Consider the following 26,665-nt stretch of genomic DNA (forward strand, 5'->3'; position numbering starts at 1 on the left):
TGAAAAAAGCATCAATCAACGCTGATGCTGTCCTTTCCATAGTCTAAAGACCAGTTCTGCTGACAACACAGTCATGTAAGTTGCAATTCATGCTCATTTCTTTCTGAGCCAACAGTATCCACAGACTGTAGCGATAGCAGCTGCATATCTTCCCTGGCACAGAATGATTTAGGGTGGAGAACAGATTCTTTCCCCTTCAGATCACTTCGGAAAATACTTGGCAGTAAGCCAGCTGATTTGTGTTGTTCAAGTAGGGAGGGAGGTTTGATTTATCAGTACAGAAAAAGTATTCATGCACTGTGCTGAATTGTATGAATTCAGTTTCTGTGTCCCAGACCAGTTGACTTTGTTATTATTCTGCTCACAACAAATTTTTTTAATGCAATTACTAAAAAATGTAAAAAAATGCAAATTTGAGAGAATGTAGCCCTATTACTTTCTTCATTGCAGTTCGTGATATAGTCTGTGATGTAGATAGCGATACAGGTGTGAACTGGAAAGCATTGGTCACAGATTAGGCTGGGAAATACAAATAAGAAATGCAAGATAGTAAAAGCAGTGCAAGGAAGCAACTACACATGCCAAAATGAAATTGCAATCCACAAATCTTACAGTTCAGTTTCTTTTTTCTTTTTTTTTTTCCCCTTCTCAATTACTAGATCTACTAAACAAAGAAGCCTCAATATAGAGATAAGATTTGTATTATTTCCTTATACACTTATTTCTTTTTAGGCAATTTTTCTAAATTCCTACTAAATTATTTCTAAAGAAAACTCTCTGATAGTATATTTCAAAGTAATAATGTAAGGTTCTCTGTGATTCACAATAAAGCAAAATATTAAAAATCTTCTCAATTCTCTATTAAATCAGTATGAAATGTTCTGGGATATAAGCCTTTGGTTACGTTTACAATTTAGGAACTGTGTTTTTAGCTATAAAAATGGTAACGTTTTCTATTTTTTATGGATGGATGGATGTGCACTTCTATATATTATAGAGAAAGATATATTATATCTCAGTTCTTAAAACCATGATCCCTGAATGTTTTTCATAACTCTGAGGTGTTGACATCAGATATATTTTATTTTTCTGTCTACTCGGCAGGAAATGGATTTTATTTCTGTATCGTATTACTGGAGGCATAGTCAGCTGAAGATTGAGATTTGCTGTTGTGCAGCCTGAAACTAAGGAGTCATGCAGAAAATCAGAGATAAGAGGGCAAATATTTTGAATGGAGTAGGAAGGCAGAATGTTGATATGGCTTTCAAAATCCTTCCTTTTTCTTCAGCAGAATTAATCTTGTCCTGCTACAATCTGGCTTCAACTATTTGCTCTATTTTTAGTTGCTGATCTTAGCCAGGTTCTCAAATAGCTCAGAGCTGGTGTTGTTTGTGTCTGATGCAAAACCGATACAGACTTGGCTGGTATTTTCATTCATGTTTCATAATCTTCCCTAGTGCATACATGAAGACAGTGTCTTTGGTGTGCTGGGAGGAGGTATTTTGTATCACTGTGGAGTAGATCAGACACCTGTTGTTTGACACGGTGCTCCTCATGTGACCATAAAGGAATAAGTGAAAACATTTTCCTGAAAATGAAATTCCTTATTTACATTTAGCTGCAGGGAGGTCTTACAGTTAGAAAGGTTCAGGAAGCTCTCTCTTGAGATTCCTTAAGGGGAATCTCAGTGTAACCCTAACGTTTCTCTCTTATTTGTGTGTTAAGTCCTTCATACAATCTTGTATGCCATGAAGAAGTCCATAAGTGTAAGACAGAAGTAATGGTTTAGTTGGCCCTTTGAGAAAACTGTTAATTCAAAATTAAGCCATTAAAGAGCTTTTCAAATGTCATTGATAGAAAGCTTGCTTCCACAAAAGAGAAAGAATATGTATGTCAGACCTTGCAGGGAGTTTTTATTGATCAATTAAATTAAAATGGGCACAGTGGGGAACAAATCTACCAACCAAAACTATGAATAAGCCTATTAATATTTCCTTATAAAGTACTCATATCTCTAATTACATTACTTTTTCTTACACTGCTGTATATAAGGAGGATCATTAATACAATTTAAAACATCTGATAAGAGTTAATGTTTGAAATAAGATTTTTCTTCTTTTCTATGAAAGAATGCATCTTTTCAGGCATTGTAGGATTATAAATTCTCAGATTTAGAAAATCGGAATGTAGTTGTTAATTTTGGTTCTGTGTCTCTGAGATATGCATTCAGCAATCCATACAATATTCCTGCACTCTTGTTCCTTTAACTTTACATAGGCATAAAATACTCCAAAATGAAACTGGTTGTTGAATGCAAGCACATTCAGCTTTACCTGTGGAAAAGATGAAACAAGTGTTATGATAAAATATTAAAGAAGGCAGATGTGATTTTTTTATGGTAGCTTTTATGATCAGGATTTCTATGTAACTTTGCAACCATGACTATATTTAGGAGTCTTTTGAGTATAAATGTAATTGAAATGTCATCTCTGGATTAATTTTGGTAGTAGACTACAGCAACATTACAGGTAAGTAAAAGACAGTGGTGAAATAACTTCTTCAGTAGACTATTCAAAAGAAATTTCATTAAGCAGTTTATATGACATGGCTTTTGGATAGGCTATCAGGGTTGACATTTCTATAACTAGTCTTCAGAAGAATGTCCTGGGATTTATTTTATTTAAAAAGGTAAATCCTTCCATTTTAATTCAGCCAAATGTTGACAGCCATAGAAATACTGTGTTCTTGAATACAAAGCTGAAGGATGCAGTAGAATCAAAAGCCTAGTACCTCATTCTTGTTTTAAGTGTTATTCCAGGTGGGTAACTTTCATTTTGATATTTTAAGGTTGGAGGCTCTTACCTCATGTTCAAAAAATGCATCTTCCAGTGTCTTTTCTCCAGTGCCACTCCCTACACCTTCAAACACAGCCTTGTATTCCTAAAAGCATAGACAACCACCCAATGGAAATAAGGTACTTTTGCATTCTGTGCAGCACAGATACATTACTTTATTAATTAATCAATCTATGTTAAGTAATCTTTCTGTATAGAAGAATTCATGTATAGATTACAGTTCTACATAAATCAAAAGTTAAAAGCATATAGTCAGCAAAAGAAAGAAAAATCACATTTGTTCTTGTATTTCTTACCATCATTTCCTACAACTTAAAGTAATTTACTGAAGGCACTAAAAGAGACTTATTGTAGAATGACACATGACCTTTCACTCCTTTGGACAGAGAGCACTCAACTTCTTGTGCAAATAGTATCCATCAGAGCCAGAGCTGTAAATGGAGCCAAAACCCTGAACTCTGATCCTCACATGGCTGCTCATTTTATTTCCAGTAGTCAGCTGAATTTGCTTTATCTGCATTAATATTGTGTCTAAATCCATTAGTCTGATATGTTATCCTGGAATATTCTGCACAGATATATTTGACTTCATTTCTTACGTGTTACATTTCTGTGTAATTTGCTTCTCTGTGTATTTGTTTTGTTTTTCCTATAAAGTAGCAGTGCAGTATAGGTCTAGTACGATGGTTCCCATATTCATCTAAATATCTCACCATCATGTGAATAGACTTGCTCTGTACCACATTGACATGGTGACATGTGCTTTTAACATTCTGCTTATGCACAGGAACAGATGTGCATCTCCAGCTTTGTTTCTTCTGTGGAAGAAGCAGACCAGACATTATTTTGTTTTGTGTACCTACTTGGAGGTAGCTTAAATATTATAGGTAGTCAGAGTACCACAGTTAATTCGTAGAGCAAGTGTTGCATATTGGTTCATCTTTAATAACAGCACTATTCACATCAATATTAACAACTTCATCTACTTCTTTGATTCAATCAGTGATTTAGAGAAAACTTTACAGAAGGGCACTTTTATGGTACACTAGCAATAAATCAGTTTTGCACTCATCTGTGGCATGAATTGTTTGGTCAGCTCATTTTAAAATGACTTATGCTTTTGCTTCAAAATCTTGAAGGCAGCAACTGTGAAGTGAAACTCAGTTGGGGGAGGGTTAATGAATTAGGAAGAGTTTTGTTTACTAGAATGTAATTTGGTCTTATTTAAACATCATTGTAAGAGGAACTTTGTATTGCACTAAGGTGATAATATACCCTATGTCTTCATATCAAAGGCCTTTGATTCCATATACTTCTTTATGGGATCTTTCGTATCTTCACTGATTTTTTTTCTCTCTCAAAAATGCTTTTAACTTATATGAATACTCTAAAATTTTTCTGACATCAGGAGATGTTAAGTATTTGTATTTTGGCTTTTTGTTTTAAGAAATTAGTTTACATACTGCATAGTAATCTGCAACACACTTCACTTGCTCGTAGTCATCTGCATTGGCCAACAGGTGTAAGCCTTCTGGATACAGTTTTCCACAGGTTGGATACAGCTTCTCTCGGTCATCTTTACTCAGCTCAGTGCCAAATGAATTAATGGTGATGATAAAGGCACGTCTGTCTGCTTCAAACTTAATATGCAAAACAAAGAATAAAGAGGTGTTATTAAGAGACCTTATTCTAAATTAAGGTGGGGATATGTTTTTTTTTTCAGTAAGCTAAACTATGGAAACTTTAAAAAAAAGTGGACTTCAGAGCATTAGAAACATACCTTATTTAAAAAATTGTAGATCCTTATTTGCAAATACTTGTTAAATTTTAACTAGAAGATCAAACAGTGTTTTGCAAGCACAGTTTATGTTCTGTGATTTTTGTACTGAAAATATAATCTCTGCTACTACCTCATTTCCCTACTTAGTTGCCCAGATGGTGACAACAAAAAATCTCCTCACACACCCTTCTGAAGTTATGAAATAATATTCTTATAAATAATAATAATACAGGAAATGACCAAGAATCAATATTACTGTCTGGGGTAACTCAGAGTGCTGTTGAGAGTAAAGGTTGAGTGGAAATTCTGAAAAAAAAAAAAACAAAGCCAACCTCTGAATGCATATATTTAAAACGGTAATTTAATAAGGTGGAGGGGGCTGTTTACTTGCCAAGTTAAAGTTTTCAAGTGTTTCAAATAACAGTTAATTTTTAACACATAGAATCAAGGGCTGTATTTCTTCTTCTAGGTTTAGATGCCTGTAGTATCTGTATTTTCCCTGCAGCAGTAGACTGAAAGTCATTCTAATGTCTAGATCTCAGGTTGTTCTTTAGTACAAGGCAAAATTTCACTTGCCATTCTTACAGTATGAATTAAAAATGTAATGGTAAATAAAAATAATCTTACTCAATTCTGTCTGATTTAAATCTTTTATTCTGTCTTGAGATCTAAATTGACTATGGTTTTATTTCTTTCCTTTATTACTTACTTTCTTATTGTAAGAACAGCAGAACCCTTGCTAATTGCAGGGATTATGCAGGAAAATCTTCCAAGTGAAGCATATACAGTATACGCACATTTTAGGCAGCTTGCAAAATTTCTTATGCTCTGAATTTGTGAACTGTTTTAAGCAGAAAGGTACTCTTTTCTATTGAATAAGACTGCAGTTGCAACACAGTTCTACAACTTTAGCAGTTAAGCACATATTCATAGATCCTACTCCTGTATTCATAGATCCTACTCCTGTGTACTAGAACACACTGTAACAGGGACCCAGCTACCCTTTGGCACTGACTTCAGAGTAAGGAAAATGAGTAAACAATAGAGAAATAATGAGAAGAAAATAAGTGTGCTTGAAAAGATTTCTAGCTAATGAATAACAGGGCCAAATTTCACTTGCCTTATTAATATGAACAGGCATAGTGAAACTGTTTTGGAAGGATAAATGCTTTGGTTTTTTTAACTTGTTAAAGCCATGTAGGATCTAGCTGTTAGATTTGTAATATTTTATTGGGAAAAAGCATGCTCAGATGCAATTGCAACTAATGCTAGCAGGTTTGGCGCCTAATTCTCTAGCTCCCAGTTTGAGAAAATTTGCAGGATCAGTCCCATCCATACAGACCTCTCAGTTCATCAAATTATTGGCACATGAGGTTGTCCATAGTGAGTAAGGCCATGAGGCAGTTACTTGGTGACTTGGGCCATTTGATTGCTGCAGGTAGAGGTGGAGTCACGGGATGACCGTTTTCTAAGTGCTTTAGTTTCCATAGGGGAAACTGAAGTAGCATGTCTGCTGCTTGGGAGTTAGCATGGGGCCCTAATAACAGGCACAGCACTCGCTGCAGTGCAGTCCTGCAGCTTCTTGCCAGATTCAGGGTTAAACATGCAACGTTTGTTGTCCATGGTGGAAGAGAGATCAACAGTACTTTTAATGTGGCAGATTGGCACCGTGACTGCCGGTCAAGGAGTTGGGGAGCTAAATACCTCAGCCTCATTCTGATAGGGTCAGGTTGGTAGTCTTACATATAAGATTACGGAATAAATAGCAGGTATTCTTTTGAATAATTAAACTTTGGCTTTTTGTGAATTCAGCCATTAGCAACCTCTGTGTGTCTTCAGATTATTAAAATGTTATAGAAAAGGAAATCTTCTACAGAAAAGTTTATCCTCCTAGCTGATTGACATTAGATAGGGATTTTAAAGAAGCTTATCACAGACCAAACTGTTACAACTGGTATAAAGGGAGTTTTACAACACGCTTAAACTAATGTTGGTAAGTAATCTTCTCTCAGCATGAATTTCTAGCTAAAAATGAACTTTCTGAAAAATCTGAATCAACTGTGCAAAATGTCTTTACCTCTGCCAGCCAAACTCTTGATTTTTATATTTCAGAAAAGAATAGTCAAAATACTTAATTTTTAGTCAGTTTAACTTGATTAAGAATATTTTCTTTAGAACATAAACTGAAACATGTGACCTGGTTAAATAAAATATGAAATTGCATTCCCTTTTAGGACATTGTTTCGTAAGATGTAATTTAGGCTCATTCTTCCTTCAGGCGTGAGCTCCCAGGGTTATTATCTCTCTCCTATAATGCAAACTTTTAGTATGATGTCATCAGAGCTCAGCGAATTTTGTTCAGTCAGTTTCCAGGGTATAAGTTTTGCTTATCCAGAAAAAAAGACTCCTGGAGTCAAATGAGTGATCTGGCTCTCAAACTCTGCAAAGAATTGTGATAAACCATGTGAAAAAAAAATGGAGCTGAATGCTGAGAACTCAATTTTAGGAATTTCTGTATCTTTTATTACAATAACAGCTATAAAAATATCATTCACTATGCTGCAGGTATACTTTGGGGAGGAGGACGTTGGGAATTTTGTATGGCATGGAAAAAATAAATATTGAATTCTTCTGAGTTGAGATAAAAATAAAACATGTAATGTTGGACTTTTCTGTATAACGCTAGTTCCAAAGGTCACTCAACTCTAACTTCAACCATTAATTTTAATAGGAGAGTAAACAAACATAATAGTGCCATGAAGCTTAAAGATTATTGATTAGTAAATATACAGTAATGCCAGACCTTAGCTATCCCAAATTTAATTTTGAGCTAGGAGGTGTAAGAATAATCCACTTTTTTAGTTTTTCTACATAATACAGAAAAATTTTAAGGGGCAACAGTTTGAAATTCGTGAACCATTTATGCTCTCTATTATAGAAAAATATTAACTGAGGCTAACTCCTCCGTGGTAATGGACTAGCTGCTTCTCTAGTCAAGAGGTAAAAGTCATCCTAGAATAAAGTGTTTATTACATCTTAGAAAAACAGTTATTATTCAGAGGAAGAGCAAACATTTGAAAAATAACTTTGCAAATGGAGACAGAAGGAACAGGAAAAACAAAGTAACCTAATTATGAAAACATTGTGGAGTACTTTCATGTACAAAACCTGAATTTTTCTTACCTCAAGAATAGGTCTCATGATTTCTGCTGTAGTACCACCTTGTTTTTCACAAAACTTATAGAATGCCTCAAGATAAGACTACATAAAGAAGAAGAGAAATGTTTTAAATGCTACTTAAGACCTGGACCAACACAGCACATAGTCATGAACCTCATTTTTAAATACTTCCATTAAATTTTATAATTCTACCTATGAATTTAAATTCGAGTATGTGCTTAATTACTTTGCTGGATTGAAAGTTGAAGTAATAAAATGCAAATATCTTGTTATTACAATATGGGTTCAAATGTTTTTAAAAACTGTTATATGACAAATATTATGTTTTCTTTGCTGTCTAAAGAAGAAACAGCTTGAGCTCCATTGAGCTTCCACTGCGTAATAAGCAGATAGCTGAAGGAAACTCTGCATTTATAGTGTGGAGGAGGGGATTTGGGAACATGCCATGGCTATTGGGCCAGCACTATGAGGATACACGAACTAATCCCTACTGCTCTACCCTGAACCCTGGATTAGGAGAAGACAGAACATCAGACAAAGCTTCTGTAATACTGGACTGCAGAGCCCTCTGGTCTATTAAGGTTTCTGGCCTTTGCACCCATTTCAAAATACCTGTGCAGGAAGGACCCTAAGTATCTCAAAGATGCTATTCCCCCTGCCTCTCCATCCCCCAAAATACTGTCTTAGGGAACATTTGTGTTATCAAAATGCATTTGCTACAACTTCACACAATCTTGTTAAAAGAATCTGTCACTAACTATGCAATTAAGTGAATTTTAAGTAGAGACATCTCAAGGGGGATCTGCTGCATGGGATTATGCGTTAGGTTCTGTATAGTGCTGTCTGATAGTAGAGCTGAAACATAATTGATCACATTGACAGCTGAAGGAGAGGAGACAGGATATATTAATAATTTAGAAGTGTTTGCAGAATGATCCCCCTGATACTTAGAAGAGAAGAAAAAAACCAAAAATTAGATTTAATAAGTGTACATGTATGGTTATCCACATAGGATATACGAATCAAATCTGTATGTTATCAAATGGAAAAAGAGTGTCTAGTAGTGTTTAGTAGTACTGTGAAATAATTAAAATACTTGGACATAACTGGTATTGTTTTGAATGAGAGGAAGTAGCAGAATATTTAAGAATCAAATATTGGCTTGGGAATTTACAAATATCATTTATAAGACAAACAGAAGAATTTTCACTTTCCCCCTAGTGCAATCAGATCACTGTAAGAATAATTCCTGCAGTCTGGGGTATCCACTGTGCAAGAAAGATAACAAAGAATTTGGAGAGAATGTGCCAGAAGGAACCATTAATGGAATGAAATATGTGTAGCCTTTAAAGAGACCATCCTAAGAATATTGACCTGTGTGCTAATATTTGTAAAGTACTTTCAAAATGCAAGGCACGTTAGTTGCATATTCTTACAGCAGTGTGCTGTAGCAATGGTAAAGATAATTTGAAAAGGAAGAAAATTATACAAAACAATTTAGTAAAAAAAAAATGTTGGCTAGAATTGAAGCAATTAGACCTTTTCAAATCACATATACCTTTTATAAATAAAAATAAATGTTAGCCAAAAGCCTATCTAGGCTCACTTAGGAGCTAACAGTTCTGTGGCATTTGGTGGATAACTGAGTTATTCATAAACAAATGCATCTGGTTATTAGCCTGACATCTAAAGCATTTTCATTAATGATATATTAAATTAGAATTTGGATGCAGACCTAAAATTTGAAAACTCTCCAAACAGTGGAGTAGAAATGAAGGGAGCTGGATTTGATTCCTGGACTTGTCATCAACCAGGTGACCTTAGACAGCTTGCTTTATCTCACCATGCTTCTGTTTCCCCATTCAGAAAACAGGGTTAATGATACTGACCTCCTTTTCCGAGACACTTTGAAAAACCCCAAGTACTATCGTTATGTTGCAAGAACTTGCCTTGTACAGCTTGTTGCGCATTATTTCAATGTTCATTTCATCCAGGTCATTTTCAGACAAGCAGTCTTGAAAGAAAGCAGCTGAAAGCAGAGTTTATTATATTGCAGTGTAAATCTACATCCTGATAATATGCATCTCTTGTCTATTGCCATTCACCAGTGTGTGAGCAAGGGTCTGAGGTTTCTGTTGTACAAGAAAGAGTGATATAACAGAGAGGAAAAGAAATCCTCTTGATTTTCCCCTTATCCTCCTACTCCCCCCTTTTTAATGAGAATCTGCTGTGAGGGGAATCAATCAGTGCCACAGCCAGAGTCCACATCTCCAGAGAGAATCAGATGAGAAATGCTAATGATGAAAGCCCTAATCTTCTCTGAAGTATATGGTTTGGGCATTAGGGAGATTTTCTAGTGAGGAACATGAGATAATTTTTGTCTCAAATCATGCAGGTATTCTGCAATTTTTAAGAAGAATTCTCTTTCCTATTTTCCCTCTTCCTCTTTGGGTATGTCTATAGTGGGGGAAAGGCAACAGGTTGCAACTAGTAAGGGTCACAAGCTTTGACCTTGACCATCTGTGCTTCCAGGTCCTCTGCAGAACTGTCTAAAGAGCAAGCTTTTGAACAGGGAGGCAGAGGATGAAGTTCATTTGTGCAGCTGGACCACTTAAAAATACTGTATTCATAACCAACAAAAGTATGCCAATGCCTCACTGTTCCTAAGCTATGTCAGTGGGACAGACCAGTGCTGCCTGACAGAGTGTTGTCTCAGACAGCGGCAATGGGAGATGGTATTTAAAGAGAGCGTGTGAGCCTGGCTGTGTTTTGTGGCCTTCTCCCTCCATACTCTCCCAGTGACCGGTTTTTGGATGAACAATATTAGAGGATGTAGCCCTGACAGTTCCCTTTAGTATCTCTTTGTAGATTCATTGACGAAGAATTTGTCCCATCTTTTTAAAAATCTGATACTACTCTCTGCTTTTACAAACTTATTTAGCAAAAAAAAGTTCCAGAAATTTACTACCAGCTGTGTAAAAAAAAAAAATGTTTTATTTTAACTGTTTTAAAACTAGTTTCCTGCTGGGATTTGGTCTTCTAAAAGACTTGGTAAGCAGCAGTTTGCAGCTCACTGGGGACAAACCACTGCCCTCAGGACTTTGTAAACATTGTCCATATCTCTCTTTAGCCTTGTCCTCTCCAAACTGCAGTCCAGCCTTTTTAGTCTGTCCACACTCGGCAGCACTATCCCCTTGTTCATTTTAGCTGTCCTGCTCTGTACCTTCTCTGTTTTCACTGTACGGGGTGTCGGTGCCCAGGTGCTGGCAGTGGAGGGCTGCAGGGCAGCCTCTGTGAGGGGAGGCCAGGGCTACCCCGTGACGGACACAGCCGGTTCCAGCCATCTCCAATGGACCCACCACAGGGCACAGCTGAGCCCCTCAGCCAAGCTGGTGGTGCCTCTAGGAAAATATATTTAAGAAAGGGCAAAAACCTCAGGATGTAGAGAGGAGGAGGGAAGAAAATTTTGAGAAACACCAAGGCCAGAGGAGGAGGAGGAGGAGTCACTCCATGGCGCTGGAGCAGGTACTCCCTGCTGCCTGTGGAGGACCTGCGCTGGAGCAGATACTCCTGACAGGAACTGCAGCCCGTGGAGAGCCCATGCCAGAGCAGAGGATAAGTGTGAGGAGGAAGGAGCGGCAGAGAGAAACCGCCACGTACTGACTGTAAACTCCCCCCGCTCCTTGTGCCGCTCATTGCCTCTCCAAAGGGACCGGGTGTAGCCTGCGGTGAGAACAAGGGGGCAGAGGAGAGGAGCCTGGAGCAAAGGAGTGGGAAAGGGGGGAGGAAAGGTGTTTTCCCTAAGGTTGTAAATGTTTGTTTCTTTCTGTTTGTTTGTTTGTTTCCTAATGCCTGAATCAGTAATTAAATATATTAGTATTAATCAACAATAAATTAAGTTCATTTTCCCCAAGTTGAATCTGTTTTGCTTGCAACTGTACTTGGTAGGTGACCTCAACTCACAAGCTCCTTTTCTTTCCCCCCTGTTTTCTCCCCACATTGTGCTGGGGGCAGGGGTTGAGTGCGTGGCTGGGTGGGAGTTTGGCTTCTGTCTGGGGCCAACCCACCATGCCTTCTTGAGAAGCAGAACCCAAATCCACTCACAGTACTCAAGATGAGGGCACACAGTGGTTTCATATATGTTCAAATCCATCCAGTTCCATCTTATTCTCAGTACCCTTCCCAGCAGTGCTCCACAGCTGGTTAGTTTTTGTTTGTTCATTTGGCAGCTGCAGCACATTGAGCAGAGTTTCATCCCAATTTCAGAATGCGATGTTCCCAGGCGTCGTTCTGTTTTGCTTTTAGATTTAGTTCTTCAAAATAGGGATTTTCTCTGTGTTTGAATCATGCCCAAATCCCAAGAGGGAACCTAGGTTCTACCACAACATCTAATATTTATTAGTAACTGTCTGCTTCTTGATCCTTAGTGAGGGATAGGCAAGATTTCATCTTACATTTTTTAAGTATAGATGCAGGTGTTGAAATAAAAATCCAGATGCTCTAAATCAGTGGCTACTTTGGGTATAAAAGATACCTATTACACTTCTTGAGCAGCATGTTTTCTGTGTGTCTGCTACCCAAGGTTGATATAGAAGCTGTTAATAAATGTTACTAGAAAATGTCCTGAACACCGCTTCAGAAGTGCTTGATCCACACTTCATGTTTTGTGTTACCAAAACACAGCATATCCAGTGGAAAACACACTACTCTGAGACATTCTTAAGAATACAGGATGAGTAGTTTCAAGAAGCAAATAAGAAATAATTGAGTGTTCCTACCTAATGGTGTGTCAACCAAAATTGCATTGAACAGCTCAGTGGGGTTTGAGGCAATGCTGACTGCTTCCATTTGCTCAAAACTGCCCAGTGGATGGCACTTGGGAACAAGTTCAGCTATGGGCCGCTGATGTAATGTACCAGTTATTAAAAGAATTACGTTGTCAATCATGTAGCTGTATCTGTATTTGAAAGAAAAAGTAAAAGAAATTAACTTTATCTTTATAATGAATTTTCCTTTGGAAAAATACAAAACCAAGATTTTTGAAAATTAGTAATAATACTAAAGTCAGAAATGACCACAGTATTTGTAGGTTTGTACATTCACTCGGCATCAATATCTCATTTATCAAAAACAAACAAAAGTTTTTAAATAGCAAGTAGGTAACACACAGTATTAATTTTGAACACATGACTGAGTTTGGGAAAGAGACACTTTTAAAGAAGGGGAAACTGAAACATGAATATAATAAGCATAACAGCTGTGAAATGTAGATTCACTGTAACAAGTGACAATGAGTGGTATCAAAAAGTAAATCACCTGAGCTAGCAGGTTCTCTAGTATGGGATTTTGTTATTTCATATAGACCATCTGAACAGAGAAGAAGTGCGTGGGAATCTCGGCACTAAAACTGCAGAATTCATGCAGATAGACCAATATTAGGGCTTGCTTCTCACTCAACTTTAAACATCCTGCCATGAGGAGACTAAGAACAGGTTCTCACAGATTTCTTTATTGCTAAAAGTTTTCATTTCAGTAGAAGTTTTTTATCAGCTTCTTACTAGTTTTACTGTCAGAGAGGCTGATGATAAGAGTTTTGTCAGTGACTTGGAAATTTGAAAGCTATTCCCTTGGGATGCTTATAGCAAGGCTGCCAGTCCTCAGCTTGCATTGTTGATTCAGAACACAGCTAGAGACGTATAGGAATTAATATGATCTCACACAAAATCTGGGAGGGGGCTCAGGGACCTGGTGAAATGTAGTTCAATGATTTAATAGTTGGATTAAATATCTTAAACTAGTATCTCCATTATTAAAAAACAACAGTGTGCAGAGATTGTGCACACACGTGTACACGTGCATGTCAATCAGTGTGAGAAAATAGCTACCATAATTTTCATATTTTCACTTTCATTTCTCTGAAGCAAAAGGTAAACATTGTATGCCTCAGGTCACAGCTGTCGTAGGGCAGCCTTTAAGATCATGTTGATATATTCGCCTAAAAGTGGTCAGCTACACTTGACCTCCACCCCCCCCCCAAAAAAAGATACTTTGTTTTGCTGTTATGATAAAAATACTCCTTAAAAGTAAGCTGAACAATCTAGTGTTCTTGTTATAATACATTAAAAAGATAAGATCAAGGGGAGTAAAGAATTAGATAACATATCCTGCTGGCATTTCACTAATCCATGTTGTTATACTGTTACAAAGCAGATCCTTGTTTTTAACGTTAAGCCATTAATTGACAATTTTTAGCTGTTTATAATTGTATTGAGATCAGAACTTTCTCTTCATCTGGCATCAAACAGCACTTGTACTTTTTAAAAAAGCTACTTGGATCTAAGTATCTTGCTACACACAACAAAAAGTTTTTCTGGTTTTAATGTTCAAATAGTATAAAAAATATGGCAGGTGTATGATATGTTGTCTTTCCCCCTTTAAAAAAAGTCTGGAACTTGCCATGTGCCTAGGAATTAAATCACTGCCCTCTACATCATGAAATTGCTAATCTTGCATGAGTCACCCCCACAAACTTTAGTTTTGCAAGTTCTTTGACTTAAACGATGTTTGAAAATCATAATCATTTTTCTCAATCATCTCTACCACTCCTCCTGCCACTGTACACAGAAAAAATCTGCTTGTGTTCTAAAATAAGTAGTTGCAAAGACAACAGTTCTTCATATATATATTTTCAGAACTTATATTAGCAAATAAAGTATGTAAATGTTGCAGTATAAAAGTAATTTTGCTATTTTTGAAACAATAGAAATTCAAGTACTATGCATTTACACTGTTTTAACTTGTAGCTGTGTTTTTGCATTAATTCTGTGTGGTAAGCTATGGGGTAACATTACTTACGTGATAAAATTCAGAAAAGTGGCAAGTGGTTCAAAAGCATGGTTTCTAAAGTAATGAAATTCCGTGAGTAGTTTTGCTTTCAGTTTATCATCGATGGTGGAAATAGTGAGAGGGCCAGTTTCGTTAGCCAAGAAGTTGCCATAGTCTGTAGTCTGTAGATGTAACTTCAGATCTGAAATAAGATTCAAGGAAGATCATGAGAATAAACTGTCATTATATTGTCTACAAACCAAATCAAAAAACTTTTTAAATGTTCATTTCTAACATTATATTTTCATATTAAGGGTCTGATCATACTCTACTGAAAAGGTTTTGCCATAGATTTATCATAGAGTAAATGTGTAATTACTGCAAATTTGTACTGCCTTACTACCAGTGAGACTTACTGCGTGCCAAAGTTGAAGTTTCACTGTCAACCTTAGTTTCCAGCAGCACCAGGCACAGTGTTAATTACCGCTGTCCCGAGCCCCTTCCCAATCAGGTTTGTTCAATGTTTTGATTTCTCTGATTTATTCAGGGCACCACTCTTGCACCATTATAATATGTCAGTTACTTTGTCTCCTGCATTCCTATGGACTGTTATGCATCAATAGGGATCATCCTTTAACTTTGTTAAGACCTTAAATTTTCATATGAAACATTTAAATCTCAAGTAAGACTATAATCTTATGTTATCAGGCTGCCCGAAGAAGAGGAGAGAACACATCTTGCCTGGCTCAGATTCTGAGCTCCAAATGGCTTCTGCAGTTGGAGTACTTGAAAGGGCACAGTTACACTCTCTTAACATTTCTGGTTTGGCTTTGTCTGATTTGTGGCCGCTACTATCAGATCCTGAGAAGCTGTTCCAGAAGCTTGGGTTATCATGACATATTCTGTCTGAGCTCCCGACCTTGATAACTGAGGAAAATGGGTTGATTAAACAACAAAGTTGGAAGAAGCTTTCGTAATATCAAAGAATTCATTTGACAAATTTCCTCTGCTAGCTATTCTCCACCATGAGGCAAAAGTAAGGATTTGAATCAGTTCTTAGTGTTCAAAGCAGTTTAACATTTCCTTTTAGAAAAGCCTCTGCTATAATGCATAATTATATTCAAGGGCTATATTAGAACTACTGTAAATTATAGATCAGGATAATGTTATATGGTTTGGGCATTCATAATGATTAGATTTCCAGGTAAAATCTGAAGTGATATTTAGGGAAAAGGACAGCAATACTCCCAATGACTGCAAAAAACGTGTACCTGTAAGGGAAGTTAATATGCGGTTAGCAAGGTGTGCTTTTATCAGTATAGTACCTACTCTTTCCTAGTTCCCCATGTCTATACTTTCTTAGTATGCAATAAGGTTGCCTACACTGAGACTTAAAGCAAAAGAGCTAGTACATTGCAAATTCAAACTCCTACGTCTGGCACTCTAGCTTACTGAGACAGATAACCCTCAGAGTTTTCTCTACGGTTTAGCTGCCACTCGAGCTCACTTTAGCAATTACATCGACAGACTCTTGGTTAGGACAGCCTTACTCAGCTAGATCTCTGGAACTGTTAGCATTTCTCTAGATCTTCCTGCAATAGACTGAAATTATGCTAGCAGCGTAAACTAATTGCTTCTTAAAATTATATAGGTTGTCATAAAACTGTTGACAAAAGAAGGCAGAGGTAATTGGTCTTTCAATGGTCAGAGCCAGATACTAAGAAATAGTCATAGTTTCAGTAAAGACTTCCATATAGGAAGAAGAAAGAGAATCCAAATATGAAAAAAGAAAACCACTTAACTCAAGAAAGAGAGAAAGGTAAGAAAGATTAAGAGATTGTTGTGGTTTAACCCCAGCCTGGGTAAATAAATAAAAATACTGAATTATGCTCAGAAATGAGTCTGAATATGTAAGACAACTTTAAAAAAAATCACTAATATTTTCATAGAACATCTACATTTCCTGTGAAAACTGATTTTTATTTTCTCTTTTTATTGCAAAGAAGGTAAAAATACTTGGCATATGGTGGGATTAGATAATACTACCTCATTGCATGCAGGGAGCTGAATTCCAGCTTTCCTCAATTCCTCTTCAGACAAACCACTGATATCTACCTTGACTCACACTCTGTAAATGCACTCTGAACATGGTGATTTTCAGGGGTTTAGTACCTAAAGCAGACTGCAAAACCCAAGTATCAGCCCTAAGTACTGACCATTCTGAAGTGTGTTTAACTTCATCATAAAATGAACAGAAAAAAAACCCAACTGATTGAGAGTAGTTTGACAAGACTGTGTTACCTTCCTCAGTTCCCTTATTGACTGAGTGGCTTCAAAATCCATGCCCTAATGTATAGCATGAAAAATATTAGCTATAACACATTAAATAGCCCCACCTGGCTCTCAAAAGCTATGGAGGAAATACTACGCCCAGGAATATTGGATTTATGACCCTGTCACTTCCACAGCCTGCTTTAGAGAAGTATTTACTCTAAACAATTTAATAAATGCCAGCATGCATAGTGTGTGTAAGAAACAATATTCAACCCTATCTCATGGCCTTGGCCAAAACAATTGAGAAAAGAGTCATCCACAAGCTCCAATACCATATAATATCAATCAGGAATGTCATGATCAGAGTTCACACCATGACAGAGTTCAGTGCAGCTCAGAGACTGCTCTGCTGGTCTTAAATGATATTCTCTTGGCTGTTGGCATAAATAAAACCTGGGGACTAACACAGTTAGACACTTGTACTAGTAACGTGACCCGATGACTTGGCAGGACTAGATGGCTGAGCATTACAGGGGCTTCAGACATTCCTGTTCACCAAAACTTTTTAGTGATAGTAGCTGCTCCTTTTCTCAGGGGCTCTTGGAGACCTGCACAAGACCCTGGGCTTTTCAGCATGTCCACAAGATCCCTAGCAAAGAAAATTCCTGTATTTCAGCTGTCAGTATTTTTGCCATCCATCTGCATCATGTATTTCCTCATACAATTATATGCAGGAAAATCATATGTAGGAAATGTATGACTTTAAATAATGTGATTTTCAATCACATGATTTTACTTACAATTGAACAGCAACCAAACACAATAAACAGTATGCCTAAAGGGAATTAATGCACAGAGGGAGATGAGTTTAAGATGAATGCGGTTAAGACAGGAATGACGCTGATCAGAAAGAAGGAAGATTGCAAGAACTTGAACAAAGCGTTAACCTGTCTCTCGGCATCAAGCACATGGAGTCTTGTCTGACTCCTCACTTTGACAGCCAACTACCCCCAGTTTTCAGTTAAACTGTTATTTCAGCCACCGCGTGCTGGCGTGTCCTGGCTCTGGCAAGTTAAGTGAACTTATTTCAGTAATGTTGGTGGGAGCAGAGCTGGGCTGCTTGTCCTTCTGTGACCTAGTCTCCCTTCTGGAGAGCAGTAGTCTTTCCATCACACAAGAAAGCAAGGAAAGAATAAAGCGCTGAATTTATGCGCCCCCTCCCCCCCCCCCCCCAATTCTACTTCAAAGACTGTCAGCAGGGTTCCTCTGAGGACCCCATTCCCCTGCAACAGATGATGACATAGGGCCAAACTAGTAGCATGCCATGTTTCAGAGGTTTCAGCCAGTGTTGCAGCCCACAAGGTAGCTCCATGGAAATTATAATAATTCGAACAGGCCCAAAAGGATGTCTAAGTTAAGCTGAAGGCCTCTTCTCTCTGTGTGGCCCTGAATTTAGAGGACACAGTGGTATCATAAGTCAATTAGCATCCTCCTTTTTTTCTTTCCCTCTCACTGTTATACTTACTCTATGATTATCAAGCAGATGTAAAGCACTAACCTACAGTTTTTCTTGTGGTTCTTCTGTCCTGACATTATGGTTTCCCCTCTAGAGATATCAAAACCACTTTGAAATTAAAGATATTTTTGATTCTATTTATGGGTTACTTGGGGTTGTTTTGATTTTGTTTCTACTTGTTTGGTTTAGCATATTTATAATACTTTTAACTTAGGCCAGTTTTTGTGGTGTGGTGCTATGCCACAGAATGCAGAATGGGGTAAACTTATTACCTTCTAATGTGAAGACATGAACTGAAGGCACTATTGGACAGGCACAATAGTACTACAGTACAAATCCACATGCTGGATCTTTTAATTGGAAACAAAATACAATGTATGCATAAAGCTCCATTTTTTACTTTAGAGGTAAGGGTCTGTGGTTTTGGTGCACCGTACACCCGTGGTGCAAGTTCAATATTACAGCATCCTATATGTGTAGAGAGAGAGGTGTCTTTAGCCTCGTGTACAAACCCAATACTTCTCATATTTTCATTATAAATAATACATTTGGTAGATAACTGGTGGGAAACTGTTAGCTGTCTAAAAGAAGTAGAAAATGTTACAATGGAGAAAGAGGTGTAGCTGAATAGAGAAAAAAGGGAATTGATAGTGGGTAGTAGAGATGTGCTTGTAGGCAGGCCTTGATGAAGGCTGCTGCTTCCTTTGCTGAAATAATTTGCATTCTAAAATTGAATGATCATTAGAAAGAAGAAAGTTCAAAAATAAAGTAATTGTTCTTTCTACTATAAATCTTACTCAGAAAAGGATTTTAGCTCTCTATTGTGATCCGTCCATCTGTTGCATGCTCTTAATAATGTTGAATATTTATATATCTCAGAAATGTTTGAAAACTACTTCCTGGTTGTAAAAAACTTTCTTGTAGCATGACTTAAAATTTAGATAGTTTTTCTTAACTATTCTTAACTTAACATGAGCAACTATTCTTCTGGGAATGATAAGGGAAATCCTTTTTTCTTGTAAGTTTTAAAAAATATTTAAACCTGTATATTTTCATCTTATTCAGAAGTAACCAGGATTTTATGGGCTTTTTTTTTTCTTCATGGAGCCTTTGATGACATCATTTATTGAGCTCCTCAGCAGAGGCAAGTGGAGTAAGAGCAAGGTTTAATAATTCAATTATTCTGTCCTTTATGTCTTTTATAGATGTTTGAAGCTCTGTTAGCTTTTTCTGAAGTATGTACATTCATGGAGCAGGACTTTTTGACTTCAACAGTTAAATACAATATCAAGAGTGTCTGTAGAATATTTAAGTTGCATAGATTACAACTGCTGGTACAAACAGGCTACAGAAACTGTTGGTTTTGTCCAGCTGACAAAACCAACAATCATCAGCTCCCAAGAAATGGGAGGGGGCACAGCCATAGGTAAAGCAAAAGCTGCGCACGCAAGCAAAGCAAAGCAAGGAATTCATTCACCACTTCCCCTGGGCAGGCAGGTGTCCAGCCATCTCCAGGAAAGCAGGGCTCCATCATGCGTAATGGTTACTTGGGAAGACAAACGCCATCACTCCAAATGTCCCCCCCTTCCTTCTTCTTCCCCAGCTTTATATACTGAGCATGACGTCATATGGTATGAAATAGCCCTTTGGTCAGTTTGGATCAACTGTCCTGGCTGTGTCCCCTCCCAGCTTCTTCTGCACCTGGCAGAGCATGGGAAGCTGAAAAGTCCTTGAGTAGTGCAGCAACAACTAAAACATCTCTGTATTATCAACACTGTTTTCAGCACAAATCCAAAACATAGCCCCACACCAGCCACTATAAAGAAAATTAACTCTATCTCAGCTGAAACCAGGACAATAAGGAATAGATTTCAGTCCTTGGAGTAAGTGTATACATGTGTTCTGTGTGTCTAAACTGCTATTGTATGAAATGCAGAGCTGATACAGCTCTCCAGCTTATCAGCTGAAGTAGGTACATGCACTTGGTCAGTTGAATAGTCTCTAGATCCCATTGACTGTACTGACAATCTCTTCTTTAACTATGAGAGGAACTTTATCCTGCTGACAGGTAAATACCTACATGTATCTATTGAAATGTAGTTGTTTTAATCTGCAAGGTGAATGGCATGCAACCTTCCCAGAGTTATGTTGTTATTATATTGATAGTTTAGACAGCCTCAAAACTCTGTCGTATATGGGAATCATCAGGTTCTGCACTTCTCATTTCCCCAAATCCATTACTGCATATACGAAGTAACCAATGCTTAAAACAGAGTGAGCTTATTATTTCTCCTTGTTCCTTTTTCAAATGAATCTGATATACTGCATGTTATAGAAATCATTTCAGTGTACAATCATAGCTTTTATTTGGAGTCAGGGAGAGAAAGTTTATGTTCCCTTAGAAAGGTGATTTTTTTTCTGTCGCATTTTTTTCCTGCCAAATGTCTAGAGGTATGTCATATGATTCTTTGTACAAGTCTGTCTTCATCAGGCTGTGACCAGTCTTGGACGCAGAAAGCTGTTTTGGAAACTAATGTGTGTTCTCTTTATTACTGTGGCAAAGTCACCTTGAAAAAAGCTTTTTTTTTTTTTTTTTTTTTTTTTAAGCTTGAGAATAGTTCAGTTTTATCTTTGTGAAGTCTAGTTTTCTCTTCCTGGTAAGTGGAATGTTCCCCACTGCCCTAAAACTCATGAAGTAATAAAGTACTAAAATTATATCTTTTATAGAGAAACTCATTGCCAAATTGTAAGCTTTTAATAAGATTTTGTGAACTATTTTATCCAACTGAAATGATATGAAACTTCTATACTTGAACAGTTCTATAGCATGGTTAAAATCTGTGAGAAGGTTACCAATCTCCATAGGAACTCTATGGATGATACTTCCAAACTTTATCAGTAAACTAGAAAATCCCATCATCTGGATTGCTTTGCAAATCACAGTCTGTACAATCCTAGGGTAATTTCTATGGAAAGCTATTAACTTAAATATGAGAACAGTTCTTTAAAGCACATCAAGGTTATCTGTGGTTTTTAAGATAAGCTCTCAATACTTCAGTCTTTTACCTTCCCTTCTTCAAAGGTCTAAGCAACACTATTTCTTTCTAAATAAATTAAACTAGCAGACTTACCTTCTAGTGTCTCGCACTGTGCTAAATTGACATAGTCTGCACTTGTCAAGATCCCGGCTTTGAACCCTCGGACCAGACCCTCCAAATAGCCATGGTCTACATTGAAGTAAAACTCTGAGTATCCCGGCATGGAGAAAAGGAGATTTAATCTCTCTGCTGGATACTTGATGGTACTGAATATTTGCCACCAACTGTTTTTGTCCTCTTTGGAAGGAGTGACAAATAGTCACTGATTTCCTGCCAGCCTATGATTGTGTTTTACCAACTGGTTTCTTCCTGTTTCTTGCTCCTAGCGTAGTTCCAGTATAGTTGATGCTTACACAACAGCCAGCCAGCAAATCCAACTCCCTCCTGTCAGAGCCAGAAAATGAACCTATTATTGTTGAAAGAGAAGCCAAAAAGGAAGTATAAGATTTAACCATTGCTTACAAAAATGCTCTGTACTGATTGGAGAATGGGAAAGCATATTACAAAGCCTGATAGCATTTTCACATTTCTTGAATGTATTATAAAAAGGAAGTTATCTGTGAATATCTACTGAAAAAATATTTCTGCACTAAAATGGTGGGCTGTGGTAGAACACAGCCTATTCAAGGAACTAGGTGGTTTTTTAGTGTCTCTGTATACCTTTTTTTTTTAAACATTTTTGATTGCTGGAAATCTGCTGCTGCTCATCTCTATCAATAATATGTATACGAATTATAAGAACCTTCTAATAATTACAGTGAACATTAGATCATGCCCATAGGTGAAAGGTCTTTGAAGAGTTTGACTTTCACTAGCCTTTAAAGTGAGTATCCAGAACTTACCTCAAAACTATAGTTTGTCCAAGTTCCAATCAAAATACTCTGGTTATATTCACTAAGATGTGGAAATAATTCATATTTTTCCTCTTACAAAATGAGGATTGTAAAATAGGAATCTTGATTTCAATAATGCAGATTTAGAGCCTTTTTAGACTTCCTGATTTTGATTCAATTGAAACTGCTAAATCTATCAGTGACTTTTATACTGAACTGTTAAGTCTGCTGCCTTTGAGATTTAGGTGCCCCGAAGCTGACAGTTCAAAGTGGCTATGCTTCTGTAATCAACACAGAAAGTCCTTTTTCTCCCTAAATTCACTGGTGTATGCAACACATGTCTGCAAGCTTTGCTGGAAGGGAAAGTCTTATCACACACTAGGTGATATTTAGATATGTAGTTAAGTGGAACTCGGGAATGTTGCAATGGAGGGTTGGAGGGTTAACACCAGCAACAGAAACTACAATAGCTGTCTGCCATCTGCATCTCAACACTTAGACTCAGTTTTCAGTGCTTTGAACACATTTGGTGTATTGTGTTGGCTGAAGACATGCGGCTTGGCTTTTCTATTGATCCCTTGCACTGAAATGTAGCTGCAGCGAGAGTTGTGAGTTGGCAGCCATGAGGACAAGGCTGCGACTATGAGACGTTCATCCCTATCCTGGGAGCTGAGAGACTGATGACAGCTTGGTACTCACCAGATGATTCCTGTCTATACTGCCTCGCTGCTGGCCACAGCAAGGCTTTGTAGGCCATACAATGAGACATGAGGCGCCTGGGTGTTTGCTGCCCAATCACCACCCGCTACCTCCTCTAGGAAGAAGGTCATTAGCTAGCTGGCTTCTTGGCTGGCTGGCCAGGAGCCTCCAATGGGCAAGAAGTGGCCATGAGCTACCTGGCAGGCTAGGCTCAGCCAAGGCACTAATACTACTGCACCTTGAGGGTCAAATTAAAATTGTCTCAGGCTGGTTATTACCATGCCTGTAACCAACTACAGGGGAAATAATGACAGCATTTAGACATTTAAAAAATCACTTGCTCAGATATGCAAACTGTAATTAGTTGAGAGTTCAAATGGTGCCTAGAGTATTGAAGTTTGCTCCTTGTGAATTAGGCTTACAGTTTTAAGTTGGTCAGTTCTTAGCATTGCAGGGTTAACCCAGCTAAACAAGAATGAGACAGATTAGGCCTATTAGACAATAGAAATAAAATAGCTCCCCCCCCAAACAATTTGGTTTTGTCTCCCAAGTCTGCATGCCAGCAGACCCTCAGACCCTCCTTATGCAAGAAGTTGTCAGAAGAAGTTTGTTGATGTTTCAAAAGCCAGGGAGATTTTTCAGGATACGTGACCACTGTCAGTGCTTCCTTACTGATACACGGAGATAACCACATTTTAACTTAAACCTGCTTTTTTGTTGTAGTTGTCATCATTGTTCTAGCGTGTTTCACTCGACAGCCTCTGATATCAATTGTTTTAAGGAAAAGGAACGAGGAGAGGTAATAATACGAGGGACTCATTATTGTGTACACTAAGAGCAATGTTTGTTTTTAACCCACACATCTCTAAAGTGTGTGTTACATAAACAAGTAATGTCTTGCAGCAGCTGAATTCAGGCCTCCCCCAGCTGCAATCACAGTGTATCAGAATGTGGCACATATCCAGCTGGTGGCAGTCCAAGGTTATGCTGCCAACGAGATTCCAAAACTTCAGACAGCAGAGCCAGTGCAGAAATGGCTTTGCAATTGGTCCTAAATTTAGTAAGGTGGGGGGTCATGTGAATACTGCCTGGCAGGTGCAAATACCACCACTGGTGATCCTCCAGTGAGAAAGTGCTACCGTGAGATCCATAAATACTGTTGGGACCATCACTTGAAGTATAATCACTCAGCGAAGTTGTTTAATGAAATCTGTGTCATTTTGCATGATTTCAGGAAATTGCAAAATCAGGCTAAAGTCTTGAGTGATTTTATCTATTAAGTTGTCAGATGATATGATCCAGGTTAATAGACTGCATTCAACAACATCAGAAAATGCTCAGTTCTCTGATTTTTGTTACAAGAAAAATTGATGAAAGGAGACAGCTCTAGCAGCAATTTAGACATGATACATATAATTAGCTAATGCACTAACATTTTATATAAAAATATATATGTTCAGTATCTATTGTTGTAATCTATAAATATCATGTTCAATATCTGTTGTTCTAATCTTTTAAGAGTGGCTAGTACCATCTGATTTCTTTAACATTTTGTAGTGGGTAATTTTTTAAAAAAATTATATCTCTTTATATTAATGAACTTATTTATATAGAGCTGTGAATTGGCTTTAACAAATTAACATGTGAGAAAATACGTTACTCTCACCTGTTAAGTTTGGGGATTGCAAAGGTTGAGATATTTTAAAAATAATTTTTTAGCAGTGAGCTAAACAAATACTGATAGCATGTTTGGGAGGAGAAGTTAATTCAGTTATGCAGAATTACCCAAACAAAACTGATCTAAGAGCAGAATTTAACCTTTGATACTGACAGTTTTTGAGAAACTGTGAAACAAAATGTATATATTATTTAACCACAAGAGGTCATCACAACACTGCTGTAAACCACCTTCGGTTTTTTTCCCCTCCACTGAAAGAAAAAAAACTTGGAAAGAAATATGAAAAAAGTTCTGGGTTTTTTAATTTGTTTTCAGCTAATCTAAAGTTACCAATAAAAACCACATATATTTTCCACTCAGAAGTGACAAACAAAATATTTCTGTTTTACCTGTATTTTTGCTATATCCACAGATTTTCTCTGAGCTTCCTCTTTTTTTCTTTTTTTAATAGTGTTGACAGCTCCTAGCCACGAGGTTAATAATGAGAACAAATGACAAAGAATCAGCAGAAGAGTGAGTAAGCGGTGATATACCAGTGGAGTGTTGATCCTAAATCACATGAATTCAAAGTTACTCTTTTTTCATTAGAAGTACTTAAAGATGCTATTTTACTCATCTTGGAATCTCATTTAGAAGCCTATTTATAACAGCTTGAGCCAGGCAGATGTCTGCTTAAATTGTGGTTTTGCTTATACAGAAACAAAATTCACTCAAGTCTTCACTGTGCAATTGCTTATGCATATAATTAGCGTTATGTGTGCCAGATTCACTGTTATCAGTAGATAGTGCTGCTTCAATGTGTGGGTGAAACAGATTTCATCTGGGTACATATTGACTCTTTTTAGTTGGATGTGGGAGATTTTTGACCTAACACTGGCTCTATACTTCCTATCCTGTCAGTGGAAAATGCACCTCCCTTGCTTATAAATCAGAAGTATTTTTAAAAATATAACCTGTTCTTTCAGCTGTTTCCTCCCCCAGGAAAAAAGGATTTGTTTCAGATCAGCTAGGCAAAAATTGTTATGAGCTGTGTGCACTATTCAGATTAAAACTATTTTAATTTTCTAATGCAACTTAATAGTATGTAAACTGATCTAGAGAATTCTGAAATGGAATGTTTCTAGTGGGTTTTTTGTTACGTATCTTTGCACTGGCATTGAAAGGCAACGACATCAAAACTCCTTAAGCTTTGCAAATTCTGGAATGTTCTGTAAATTTCTGATGGGTGTGGCCCATTCCTAAAAATCCTTCCAAAATCTGATCTTTTGAAATCCCTCATTTTCTGACATAATAGTAGGACAATTCTGATTGCAATATGTAAACTGAGATTCAGCATTTCTGAGGTGTTGAGTACCTGCAACTCTTATAAGATGAATATCAAACACAATTAGATACCCCATGGACCCTAGCACTCTAGCTAGAAGTGTGCTAGCATGGGTAGCAGAAGTGTAGCTCAACTACAGCTAACACAGTTATGTTTGTCCCAGTTTCTGAGTTTTGCTGAACTGCTCTCAGCCATGAAGAAACAGCCCAAAACCAGTAGTATCTGTGACTGCTTAAAAAATGAAATATATTGAATACATAAAATAATATATATAATATTTTCATAAAATATATGAAAATTGAGAATGATAATGGGCTATACCTGTATAGACACAATCCAGCTGCCATGCTTTCTAGCTATTTTTAAAGCATGATAAAGGTGCAGATCTTATCGATAGCTAAGCCCTTATGCACAGGAGGCAATAATCTCATGCCAACAAAAATGTTGTACCTAGCTGGCACACCCAGTGCTAACCCTCCCCCCGCCAATTTACACTGTCTTTGCTGAGAATCTTCACAGCAATTATGCGCCCCCAACTTTCCTATCACTTGATTAGCTTTTGATTGAATTTACATAAAATATGTATTTTACTCCTGTTCATTA

The 26,665-nt window shown here is 37.3% G+C and overlaps 1 protein-coding gene across 3 annotated transcripts in view; it reads right to left on the reverse strand.

Annotated features, from left to right (window-relative positions):
* Positions 1 to 1,905: 1,905 nt before the first annotated feature.
* The window catches only part of ATP6V0D2 (ATPase H+ transporting V0 subunit d2), a 69,267-nt gene continuing 44,507 nt past the window's right edge, over positions 1,906 to 26,665 (reverse strand). For 2 of the 3 annotated variants that reach the window (XR_012040820.1, XR_012040812.1), the window contains exon 5: positions 14,707 to 14,842. Coding sequence is in view for 1 of the 3 variants with exons in the window: in XM_072852270.1 (XP_072708371.1) it covers positions 2,172 to 2,333; positions 2,863 to 2,940; positions 4,319 to 4,495; positions 7,819 to 7,896; positions 9,765 to 9,844; positions 12,594 to 12,772; positions 14,671 to 14,842; positions 21,562 to 21,691 (1,056 nt within the window). In the remaining 2 variants the exon portion in view is untranslated. Of the gene's footprint in view, positions 2,334 to 2,862; positions 2,941 to 4,318; positions 4,496 to 7,818; positions 7,897 to 9,764; positions 9,845 to 12,593; positions 12,773 to 14,670; positions 14,843 to 21,561; positions 21,692 to 26,665 lie in introns of those variants that run through there. The other variant, XM_072852270.1, reaches the window with a different exon arrangement.

Source organism: Ciconia boyciana, chromosome 2 (genome assembly GCF_034638445.1).
Source record: "Ciconia boyciana chromosome 2, ASM3463844v1, whole genome shotgun sequence".
Classification (NCBI taxonomy): domain Eukaryota; kingdom Metazoa; phylum Chordata; class Aves; order Ciconiiformes; family Ciconiidae; genus Ciconia; species Ciconia boyciana.